At 31.7% G+C, this 13,942-nt stretch overlaps 1 protein-coding gene across 1 annotated transcript in view; it reads left to right on the top strand.

Moving 5' to 3' along the window:
* The window catches only part of LOC124359201 (rhodopsin, GQ-coupled-like), a 95,789-nt gene that overhangs the window by 69,267 nt on the left and 12,580 nt on the right, over nucleotides 1-13,942 (top strand). The window contains exon 9 of the mRNA XM_046811757.1: nucleotides 4,324-4,451. Within this exon, the coding sequence (XP_046667713.1) occupies nucleotides 4,324-4,451 (128 nt within the window). The remainder of the gene's footprint in view (nucleotides 1-4,323; nucleotides 4,452-13,942) is intronic.

The following is a 13,942-nucleotide window of genomic DNA, read 5'->3' as shown; positions in this document are numbered from 1 at the left end:
TGATGTTTATACAATTAACGAGTTAATGCTTCAATTTTATTCATTTATAAAAGAATCCTAATTCAAACCAGAATTAGGTTTGTTAGACTCCTTCTTTCAATTTTACAAGATGGCAACCTTCTGTTAAAATATTTATCTCAGCTATTTAAAACATATAATTTAAGATTTATACATTTTAACACCTCTTTTACGATAGTGGCTATAACGTCTTGAAGAAGCTCTATCTCAACTATGTAGAATCATTGAAGAAGGAAGTTTTGAGAAGTGCACAATAAGCAGCAGGAATACGAGTGGACACGTAACTATCTAATTCTAACCTGATTACAACCAGACCTACGATTGTTGTATTTAATATCCCCTGAGTGAGCTCGTAGGCTATATCCCTATTAAATAAACAGTTTCAATATGGAAGTCATTTGTATTCACTTTGAAAAATGTTTTGTTAATGTTAATTATTTAACAGTTTAATCAATCCAATAAAATGATTTAATATGACAGATTTTTACATTTATACTATGTATTATCGTTCACATTTTTATCAATTTGTGACTTTATAAAAGGCAAATAATGTTTCGTAAACTACTCATTTTTTGGAAACAACAATTTAATGAGGTTGTATTTTTAAATGAAAACTGTAACTCATTTTACCAATAGTATACTACATAATTAGGTATAGGCTATATTTATATAAATTTCCAATAATGTAGGTAATGTTTTATTTCACTATTCATATGTATATAGCTTCTGTAGTCTTTAGTATATATAAGTATAATAATTTTTTTATTAACCATTTGCTCTTGTAAATAATATTTAGCATAGCAGTTGTGTGCAGTGAAAAGTTTCTGTTGAAACCATATCCAAGTGATAAGTGTTTAGACGCCACGGAGAGCAGCCAGGCTGATAACAACTTGTACTGTCTTTCTGGACTCAGATAACAATCATGTTTTGTATTGTTGTCCACTGACCACATTACTTGTAGAAGTGGTCAGTTAATTCCAAGTCAGTCTTATGTTTTGTACAATGTACTATTATGATGGAATAAATTCATTTATCATATTTTTGTTTGTGGACGGCCATTAAATTGGAAAATGATTACTATACAGTTTATTTCCACAAAAACAAATTTTTATAAATAATGAGCTAATATTTGAAACTAGTTGTTAGTAAGAGCAGTTCCATATAAGTAAGGAATGCAATATTGTAGTTTCGAATTACGGTGGACAACTGTTTTCAGAGAACTGTTTTACTGTATAGAGAAAATGTCTCAAAGTGAATAGTTAGATCCCTGCTCAGCAGCTAATAAAACCCCTAATTATTCCTCTCCTACCCCAACATGCTCCAGGACTTAACTACTTTGTCATCGCTGGCTGACATGAGCCAAAGTTTGCAGCTGTCTGTAGCTCAGTTATTGTGTTCAGTTCAGTGAATACTTTCAGGCATTCATTGGCAACTCTCTTCTCTAGCGGATTATCAGTCTTTTTACTTTTGTCACAGAACTGTGAACAGAACCAGTCTAGTGGATGGCATTTCAGCGGAGATTTGATGATTGAAAATACCTTTTTCGTACCGATACATTTAATATGGTCTTAATGACATCATAGATGTGTTGGTGACATATGACTTAGGTGAAGTGTTACTTTAAAGTTGTTATATTTTATTTAATATTTTGTGTCTAAAGCAAACTTACCTGTGTTATGCCATGGGCCGCCTGGTGAAACAAGTGCAGTGTGCAGTTTTAAAATACAAGCCTTAATATATAATGTTGTAAATAAATAATTTGAAATTGATTATATTTATGGATGTATGTGATTGTGTATATTTATGTATATCATCCATGTATGTGTATTTGTGAAATACATATTTAAAGGGGCAATAAAGTCACTTTTCATTGATAAAATTAAACAAATGTTTAGTGTTTTAGAAAATTATGTGTGTCCATAATTATAAAATGATCGCTGAGTATGATGTGTTACTTACTCCTTATTAGAATCTCTAAAAGGGACCTTGGAGACCCCATTGCTATCTCAATTGACAATAAATCCATAGTATAATTTTATTAATGTACAATTAATTATTTTGTAAATATGTATGCAAGGTATATTTATTTGTTATTCATTTTTGGCCACCCTTAAAGTTTGACATTTTAGATCTTAAGGTTTGAAATCAATGTGTATTTAGTTGAATTATGAAAATTAAAAAAAATATTTGGATACTTACAATGATACTTACAGGAGAGTTTTGAAACTCCACTTCTTCACTTTATTTGGTACATACATTTTTTTCGTTAAATATGGAAATCCAATACACTAAATATTTAACAACCTGAAAGTTATCTCCAGCAAATTATTTGCGTCCTGAGATTATTTTACCAACCAAATTCTACTTCCTCCACAAAGTTCTGCCACTGTTTTATGTCAATAACGATAATTTACACAAACTTACATTATCTTAGCGATGTTATGCAGACCAATTGATGGTGGAACGATTCTATTAATATGTGTTTTATTCAAGATCTAATAACAGATTACTGCTATCAAAAATAAAGTTGTAGCTAAAATGAAACGACATTAACTGGGAAAACTAAAAAAAGATTTGGTTAGTTTTTCATATAATACCCATAAGCAGTACGTATTATAAAAGAAGCAGCGAGTTTGTCCGCTTAAGCGCTGCAACTGAACTGACATTACATAGCACTTATACGGTGCAAGGCCTATTACCTTGAATCGAGGCTTGAAGTCCGTCACGTGGGTGTCCTCAAGCGGGTAACAAGAGCCCTCTTTAGCACTTTGTGCTGTAAGCTCACTTTATATTCTGAGGGTAATGTGATGGGAGGATTTGAGTTAACTGTAGCAGTAAGTTATATCCAACGCACTTCACTGTTGTGTCCTGCACATGAAAACAAAGGAGGAGGTAGGCCACAGACAAGACTTGAAATAGGAGATCTTAATTAATTATTTTGCACTCATAAGAAATGTGGTGCCTATATATTGTAAAAATAGACGGGGGGTTTGTCAAATAAATGTATACACCCCCTTTCGTAACTGGGGTGACTTTGTTTTAGCACTTTACAAGTCATGATAACATGATTGGCAAATGACAATCCGATGATCATTAGTAAACAAGCACAGGACAATTTATGTTTTTAATAGTATTTGTTACAAGTCTCTGGAAAAGTAGATTATATTATATTCTTGTACTTTACTACAATACATACTTCACTCCTCACGTTTATATTTACGGCGAAGAGAGAGTTACTATATGTCTGTTGTGTTTTTAGATGAGATATTTTATGGGTATGTGTTTAGCTTTTGCAGTCATTTAATTAATGATTAGTTATGGTCCTTTATCAAAGTCAATTAATCTTTTAACTTTTAAGAAGAATGAAAGTTCTTCCGGTGGTTGTAAGTCAATTTCAATATTTAAAAATAGCGTTTTGTTTACGAAAAATTTTACTAATTTAAAGTAACTAAGTAGCGAAATCCTGTTGAACAAAAACTTTATAACCTGTCTTTACGGCAAGACTTATGGTTCCTTGTAGCCTTACATATAAGCAAACCATAATGTTCCTTGATGTCGAATATACAAGGGGCCATGATGCAATATACAATATACACGATGGCTAATATATATATATATATATATATATATATATATATATATATATATATATATATGTCCTAAAATGTCCTCACACAAAACTTTATAATGTTATTTGACAACAAAAATAATTTAAATAGTTAGTATGTCTAAAAATCAATAAGTTTATTTCACATTTGTTGTCAAAACATGTTGAATTTTGCAACGGAATCCTAAAAGCAATTTTTAAAAACTCTACTCTACTCATTCCTCTACATAATTTTTAAATACAGCTTATCTCTTGTTGCTTATATTTTTATCTTTACTTTACTGTTACTTCTTCTTTAGCTCATTCATCACTATTTGTTTTGTCTAAAATAAAAACAAAGCAGTTTTGTTAGTTTCTGTTGACTGTTATAAAGTTTTAATGAATGAAAATATATTAATTTTGTAGCATACATTCTGTATCTAAAATTCTTATATCAGTGATTTTCATGTGTTTTTAGTTTTGAGAAATCCTTATCAGTAACATATCAGGTTTAGCTTGTTATATAGTAAACTAAATCTATGATGTCTTAATTTAAAGAACTTAAACAAATTTAAATTCGACTACACACAAAGGTAGTTTATAAAATACCCATAGTTTTATAAAATAACTGGAGCATGTATGTCTAATAAAAAATGATATGTCAAATAAAACAGTTGGTCTGTACAATTTTTTTTAAAAAGACACATTTTCTATTGCAGAATGAAGACCGAGTTATTACGCCACGCTGACGTGGAGGCGGTCTGGCAGCCTGGACCCGGCAGTGGGCGGGTGCGGTCCTCGCTGAAACGTAGCAAGAGACATCGCAAACAAAACTACAATAGCACAGGTAAATACAAACATCCTTATCTCTTCTTAACCAGGACGTGGAGATAAACGATCATAATTAGAGATTAACTACTCGTGATGAATTAAGTTTAGTGTTTAACTAATATAGTTCGAACATTTCATTGACAAGTGCGACAGGATACTTATACATATTACATGAATCATTATTAGACTTGAATTGCACATGATGAATCTGGCTGTTCTATTACTATTTCGTATAAATTGCATCGGTCATGATTAAAATTGTAGCGAAAATGACCATACTCTTGCGGGGTTGGTAGCAACGTATTAGTTTCTTTGTTAAACGAGTCCTACCTATTCATCCAGGAGTATGGGAAAAAATCTTTGGACTCTACTTGCATGTCGGACTCTTACTCAACTGGTAATTTCCGAAACATCAGCTGATTTTACCTGCAGTGTATACTTCAAAGCCGGGAGATCTTTTGTAGGAATCAACAGTAGGAGTTGGCAGCATTGAACAATAACATTAGCGACTACAGGTGCTTCAACTTTAGAAAATAATTCAATGGTGTGTCAAGTTTCATATGGGCAGACAACCAACTGAAGTATAAATATCCTTTCAGTTGGAAATAGCTATATATTTAAAGCTTAGAACTAGTTTCTTAAAATGGCATGTTTAAGTTACAAATACATTTCGAAGAATTTAAATGGAATTCCCTATGTACGATTACCATCACGTAACGTGATTTAGTGGTATGCAATGCAACTGTCTCGTCGTGTCGTCAAGAATATGTGTCTGAATGGCGAAATGTCTCCAAGCCTCTTTGAGATCAGTAATAGCAAGTGGCAGAAGTGTCCATGTCCTTTAGCTCTTCCTAGTAGTAGTGAAACTTGTAAAGGATAATCAGCTGAAGTAGTACCTGATCGGCTGCACTGCATTTACCATATACACTTATTCCTGCAATACGTCATAGAGAAAATTGGGTAGTACCACATCATATTTTTCAGCAGTATCGCTATACAGGAAGCGTTTTGTCCAGTGTTGTCAATTTTAATCGCACCCTTATTTTTATCGCTGAAGAATTTCGTAATTAATTGCCAAAAATTTGATTGTCTTAGATTATTACTAAACTAATTAATAAAGATTTTACATTCTTCTTTAGAAACGTCCAGTAAATAACCACATAAAATAAACATAAAATAGATCAGTGTTGGAGATTTCTCATCCGCACCACACCGGACAACATCCTGACCGAGAGAGTAACTCCCAATGAACCAATGATTACCACTTTCAATTCCGATATATACGTATTAAAGTTAGAGTTTGAAACCTAATTTCAACCCTCCAAGTTAACGCACTCAAAATTTATCGCATAAAGAAATCTGTATTACACATACTAAAACATAAATCTGCTTTCGCCAACAACAGGTGGTGGAGACACCGTTAAACGATCAACTTCGTAGAGCCTAATTTTAAATATATGACAAGATAATTAAGCTAACTAAAATATAACTGTTTCTTGTCACACTTTGGAAAAGGAATAGTGCCTGCCAGGACAAGTATGATTGGCTGCATAACGTCAGAATTATTACTAACAGGTATTAAGTCTTATTACAAACACGGTTTAAACTACGTTTTCAATCAATTATCTATTGGTGTGGAGGCACATTTGTGTGCTAAACATACAAAGGGGGAGTACGCTACGCCACGTGTCGTAACAGGCTTTCAGCAAAGCCTTTCAAATCTATAGCTTCTTTCATTATCAAGATACCCTACGGACAGATAGACAGACTAATAATATATAAAAAGGACATTACAAAAAAATGACGCATCATAGAAGTCATTATTATAGAACTGATGTTTCATGCAAAATTTAAAATCTACATATGAAATCTTTCACTGCATATCTTGTTACTTGATACATTCACACCTTTTATCATTAAATTGATTTTGAAATTGATATGTGTTCATAATAGAAGTTTGCACACAAAACCACTATAAAATAATAGTGTATAAGTAAGAATGTGGTTGGTGTAGTGTATGTTTGCGACCTTTTCGGATCTCTTGTAGGTGTATTGAGTTTGTTTACAAATTTATTTATTCTGCTATTTTCTCGTTGCCATCGTGGTTGCCTATAAAACCAGTTCACCCATATTCGCTAACGCTCATGCAAATCCCATGGAGTGACATACACCGTCATCGAACTCAATGTTCCTCGTAAAAATGAACCCTAATGCACAATCTTATAGGTCAGTTCTTTTCGAAATATTTTGTGAACAGGCAGTCAGATAGACAGACAGGAAGGACATTTTTCCAGCCCCAGGTTATCCAACAATTAGGAATTATGAATAATATGATACAACTGTGTATCGAAGGACCCGAAGGACATAAGAGTTATATCACAGACAAATATAGAGGGTCTGGGCTGTTCTTTGACCTTTTAAACACAAAGTAATTTAGCATTTCGACGCTTTTAAATAACTTACTTTAAGAAAATACACTTAGAAAAATAGATATTAAGATATAAAGTCTAGGCTGTTCTTTGACCTTTTAATCACAAATCAATTTAGCATTTCGAGGTTTTTAAATAACTCTTCCATGGTATCTCATTAGAAGAAAGTACACTTAGAAAAATAGATATCAAGATATAAAGTATATGTAATGTGTATAAAATATGTAGACAAAACCTCCTATTCAGTACCAAAGGGGTCGTTATGGTTCTTAAAATAGAAGGTAAAGACGGCAGACATCTCAAGTCCAAGCTTAAATGTAGCTATTATAGTACTCATACTGCAACAGTGCTAAAATCTTAATGTCACTTAAGCGCGGTTATTAAGTTGTCAGTTCTTTGTTCTTTACTGTACAACAAAAATGCATATATACAGTGTGTCCCACGAGTAACCCACCAAATTTCTCAGGTGGTTTCCTCTCATTAAAATAATGAAAAAAATTCATATAAACATGTGTCCGGAAACACACACACACACATACATACATACATATAACACAATACTAGAAACGGATAAAAAATGCCTTTATCTAACTCATACAAGTAATAGTTTCAGGCAACTAATTATGAACATCATCAAAATACATAATTGCACCATTTAATTCTTAGCACAAATAATGTTTTACTTTTGTTATGTTGGCAGTCAATGGTTCTCTTTAAATTATTAATACTTTTGAAGCTCCAATCTTTTAAAGCCATAAGCATCGTACAATATAATAAATGAACCCGCATTTACGTATTTAATCCGATTAAAACCTCTACTACATCTTTCCACTCATTGTTTACACAGGTGAGGTTACGCAAATATGTCGTAATTGCAGCAAAAAGAGAGATCCTACTTTTCATTCCACTTTGTAACTTACATGTTGAACACTAGTACAAGATCTGTTAGATCCTCTAGTCTCAATCCACTCGTAAGAAGTGCTTAAGATCTTTTTATTCCTCATATCAAAATATATTCTACGAGTGATGTCTGTATTTTGCCATTTAAGGAAAAATGTTACCATTATGCTATTGTATGACGATCTAACCAATCATCTTTTATCGTCGTTAGGATAATTTACATGTTCGACAAAGGTCAGCTTTGTTTTATAAACAAAAGGCTACAATAAATTAATTATAATGGCCAAAAGGGTATAATATAAGAAAGTTTAATTTAATACGAACAATAAAATTTACCTTGAAAAAAAAAAAATAGAACACAATTCTTACAACTAAAACCTAATGTATTAAAAGGGAATCAGGTGAAGTACACCCAAACTGAATGGAAGCATTCCTGAAATAAATGATACTTTAAACGTACAATTAAATAAAGCTTTACAGCTTAGCGATGGCTCTGTCGCTGGTTTACAGGCTCGATGTTGGGATTATGTATAGTAGCGCCGTCGTTTTGTTATATTTATATTATTTATTACACTTACCATGGCCTCGTAGATACATAATGATGGGAATGTTCACGTGCTAAGGTACTTAAATGAACTTCTCTATGAGCTTGTTTTGAGATATACCAGCCAAGTAGCTTCTGGCTCTAGAGTATGGTGGCATTTCGAAAATTGGGACAGCTAGGACGACCAATTTTAACAATTAAATTGTCTCTATTTTTGTGTTGTCACTACGCTGCAGGAATTAGGTTCACTCATAAAAAAATATTGAATATAATTCTATAGAAAGGCATAATTGTGGAAAGAATGGAATTTATGAGAACGCTAAGTTTACTTCTGGGTTAAAATAAAGTTTACGATCTCTTAGCCGCCTCCTTGGAATCATCAGTTCTCGTTATTGTTCATCGTTTGTACTCATGATCATCAATTAGCCATTCACATTGCAGCCACCTAATCATCTCCTCCTTCTTACTACCTTGAACTATCATTGATTCTTTCACTCTTAAGCGCTCATTTACCTTTGGCCTTATAAACGCAACTGTTTTTAATTATAAAACTGGACTGTTTTTATTAGTCATTAACCACATCCGGTTATGCTGGGTGAACTTGTCAATCTATATTACTTATATATCTAAGTAACAATATCATAGACTTTCTAGGCTTAGTAGGCTATGGTTATCATCTGAATTTCTAAAGTTGTAAGGATTCATTTAATAAAATTCATATTTAGTCTTTACTAATATTATTAGCGCACAAACATTTTACAATGATACAAACATTCTAAACTCATGTTACTTAATTGTTCTCCATCTTTACTCACATTTATTACATTATACATGTATTTTATAGACCTTTCATACAGATAACCTCCAAAGCAGTATACTTGTACATCAACGACCATTATATTACAAACTTATAAAAAATTCCTCATTATATAATTCATTTAGGAGAACTTATATCCACGTGAACAGAATGGCACAAATTTTCACATACCTTAAGTAAAATGTCAAATCCTTGCAAGTTTCTATAAATATAGCTTTGATACAGTATTATTCATGACGATTAGTTACTCCTTATTAACGTTTTGTTATTATGAACTATAAGTCTGTAGTATGACCTCTCATCATAGTAACAACAAAGGTGTTCATTATTTCCTTATGTAAACAACTCGTTTATTGAAGATTACTTTGTAATATCAACCCAATTTCTTTATTAGATATCTTTGACGCAACACCACAAAAAGCCTATACACTTTATAATTCCTCATAACTACAAGCTATGAACCTTTATTATAATTATGTATAATATACATGGTGTTTGAAAAGTCTGGGTACGGCTTAATATTTTACAAACCATAGCAGATAACATCTATAAACTTTGCACAGTGTCATATGGCTATGTAAACTATTTTTCCTTGCTATTACCATGACATGTTAACCATGGGGGGACGGCCCACAGAGGAAAACATGGAAATCTTAAATTAAAGCATGGGTCGAGTGATACCTCATTTGAAAGAGCTCACTTAGTAGAGTTGAATGCCACAACCCGCATCTCAAAAGGTTTATCCAATCAGAAATGGCGGGTTGTTTTAGGTACACATTGTGAAGTACGTTATGCGCTGCCATTTCTGACTGGATCGTCGTATTCTGATGCGGTAGGCGGCGTTTCACTCTACTAACAAATGGTTTCACTGATTAGTATTTATAAAAAATAGCAAAAAAATTTAATTAAAAAATTAGCGGTAAGTTAACTATTTAACCAACAATGAATAATGGCAGAACTTAATTAATTCATAAACATAAAGACGACGAATTCATTTTAGTTAAATTTTTTGTGTTATAAATTTATGACATAATTTGCTAATTAAAAAAAGTCAGTGAAAACACATCGGTTAGTAGAGTGAAACGCCGCCTACCGCATCAGAATACGACGATCCAGTCAGAAATGGCAGCGCATAACGTACTTCACAATGTGTACCTAAAACAACCCGCCATTTCTGATTGGATAAACCTTTTGAGATGCGGTTTGCGGCATTCAAACTTTACTAAGTGAGCTCTTTCAAATGAGGTATCACTCGACCTTTGCTTTAATTTAAGATTTCCATGTTTTCCTCTGTGGGCCGTCCCCCCATGGTTAACATGTCATGGTAATAGCAAGGAAAAATAGTTTACATAGCCATATGACACTGTACAAAGTTTATAGATGTTATCTTCAATGGTTTGTAAAATATTAAGCCGTACCCAGACTTTTCAAACACCTTGTATATGTTATTCCAACATCTTTCAACTATAATACCTACTGGATTTACACGGTCAAAACCTTCTTTATATAACATTTAGGTTACTATATAATTACTTATGTTGAAATTTATCTTTTGTGGAGAGATAAACGTTTAATAATGATAAACATTTTGAAAAGATTAATAACTAATTATATTTTTAAAATATCTGTAAAATGACCCAAAAAATTACACTGGTCATAAACATATGATGTCATATAATTTTTTAATTGTTGTTAAAATCATATATCCTGAAGAAAATTCTATAATAATTAAAGTTAGGAAAGAAGAAACCATTTCCTTACCATAATAAAATAGGCAAAGTCTTATATTTAACACAACACAATGTTTATGACATGAATTAAAAAATAGAATCATTGTAATATTCCTAAACCTTATAATATTCCTAGCAAATATACGTGAAAAATTATGATTCTAATTTAAAATTATACTCATCATTTTGTATTTAATTTGATTTATTACATACTATAGGGGTGAGGTTTAAAATTTGCTTTTATTTGAAACTGTTACCTTACCCAAATATGTTTTTCGTTGTTTTTTCACAGCCAAACTTAAAACCCATTTGGTTTAATTGAATAATTTTGAAACAGTACGCTTTTTCCATGATTACTTAATGTAAAACTTGTTAAATGCACCTTCAATTTTAGTAGTATTTCTATGAATTCTAGCATTATCTGATTATTGCTAGTGTATTAATGTTTTGTTACTTCTGTACAATATATATTTATAATGACAATATAATCCTCAAGACGTCCCTATATCCTTGTAGACTCATTTAAATTACCGTGAAGGTGGTACACTGGAATGTGAATAATTGTATCATATTTTCGTCGTCTTTGATCATACCTAATTGTCTAGATTATTTACTCAAAACACACTTTATTTGTTTTTTTTTTTACGAATATAGCTGTTGGAAACATTATTTAACGATGTCTTTGTAGTGCGATGTATATCCCAAACAACTTTGAGAACACATCCTTATTGACAACTTACTAATTAGATAATTTGCGCTTGATTTCCCTTAGAAATATCGATTGCCGAATACCTACTTCCTCAACATTTGAATCAGCTAATTGTTCACTACTTTCCTGGTTTTCCGTTACAGTTTAATGGTTTTCGTGGTACTCGTGGCCGTCCATTTAGTTTGTTATTTACATATTTAGATTCTTCATTATAAAACATATATTAACACTTAAATGCAATTTTGTCCTTGTCAAACAAAATTCGTCATTAAATATTTATTGAGGAGATTATGTAGATAATGTATCATTATTACTTAATTACATAAGTTAATCGTAAATAGAGTCATTATCATGGAGTTTTTAAATATTTATTATACTCTCCCAGTTTTTTCCAAGTGTTTAGGATTGTTGAAACAGTAAGGTATACATTAAGTAAATATCCAGTCCGTAACTGTATTTCTACATGTATATTTAACAAAAATTTTATGAAAATAAATTTGCTCCAACTATCTGTACGACTTCGTCATGTACATGTGATTTCTCATCTCAAACGAACCATGTTTCCAACTTAAACTTTCATACTTTTGGTTAACTATTAGTCTTGTTTTAACTCTACTATTATAATATTTTAGAGGTCTTTTAGTTTTTACTTGCAGAGTTTAAATGTAAAACAATCCTCTAAAATAACATTATAAATATTTGTGTCTACCTTTTTTTTAACTTAAACCATGCCTACTTAGATTTTATTGCTTTAATTAATCGACTCTACTACCAAATCTGACCATAGATACTGACCATACATGCTCCCTTACAAGTTAGGCCCTACTTGCAATTTTTTTAGTACACGATCTGTCGTATCTTTTACCATTCCTCTAAACGTTACAAAATTTAATTTCTGTTGGGGTTCTAATTTTGATCTCCTTTTCGTAACACTTTTCGTTTACCTCATTTACTCATCAATTAAAATTTCCTCATTATAATTGTTCTAGTTCATGTATTTTCTACTGCTTTCTAATTTAAGCCATACTTCCTTCAATTTCTGTCACACAGATTAATTGGTCTAGATAAATAATTGACAGCATGTCTATTTATAAAGTTCGTGAGAATCTAAATGCCCATTTGAGAGTCTAAGTTTGTAGCTATTATACAATTCTTCATAAGCATACTGTACAATATTAATCCTTTCAAGGTAAAATAAAATTTCCACAATTATTCATTAATCTGGTTTTAAATTCCATGTACTTTGTAACTTCTAAATACTTACACTTAACATAACTTTGGGAGCATTTAAAACTTCTCCATTGTATAACGTCCATCTAGCCCATCCATTCACTTGATTCTCTCTGTAAGTGTTTATCATGATAAATGAGTTTTCCCAATGTCTGAAATAATAAAAAAAAACTTTCTAGCAAATTTGATCCATTCAGTGAATGACTATTATTAATGTTAGACCGAAAATCTAACAAGCATATCTACGTTATTACTCACTACAAATCACTACAATCAGGAGCGCACCCAGAATCTTCTCTGGGAGCTGTCCGAAACACCGGGAAGTCGGAATTATGGAAACCCCGATATTAATATGGGTTTTCGGGGGCTGTCCCTGAGAAAAGTTTGAAAAATTAGGTTCTATAATCGTTATTTTATAGAACTTCTGAACTAATAAAGATCAGGTCAGAGTGTATAGTTAGCAGTAAAATCCCTCTATCACCAATCATCAGGTTTATACAGGCATGATAAAAATATTCTGAAACAAATACTGTTTATATGAAGTGAATTTTAACGTCATGCAGCAACTACTACAGTGAGGTTAGTTCTTACTATTTCTTGCGTTTTCTACCTGTACCAGGTACTTTCAGTAACCGAACACAAAGTGTACACGCACTGATTTAGCATCATGTGTTACAGCGTACTCCTAAAATGGTACAGTTACACGTTACAGCTATTGTTACTGCTAAACAGTCTGATTATTTAGTACCAGGAACGACGATAACCGTGTAATGTATTAATAATGGTATATTTTCAATTAAAAATAACATTTATGTTGAAACTCTGAAATCAGTCATAAAAATACAACTCTACGACTATTTCACTTTAAGAAATACACGGAATTACATATATAATAATTACATTTTGTTCAAAATGTTCTAAGTACCCAGTACTTTCAGTATCCGAGTAATTTACTTACTTTCAGTAGAAAGCAGAAATTAACGAACTAAATTGTAATATGAGGTAGTTTGTGGTTGATTTTCATACTGGGATATCGATACTTTTTTATCAGAAAGTAGACATGAAGATTTAGATTTGGCCTTTCTTTATTTAAATTTAACTACTTTATACAATATTTTGATAATTTTGTAATTAAATTTCGTTTATGT

Source organism: Homalodisca vitripennis, chromosome 4 (assembly GCF_021130785.1).
Source record: "Homalodisca vitripennis isolate AUS2020 chromosome 4, UT_GWSS_2.1, whole genome shotgun sequence".
Lineage (NCBI taxonomy): Eukaryota > Metazoa > Arthropoda > Insecta > Hemiptera > Cicadellidae > Homalodisca > Homalodisca vitripennis.
The sequence above is the reverse complement of the archived record's forward strand: the minus strand, read 5'-3'. Positions and strand labels throughout refer to the sequence as shown.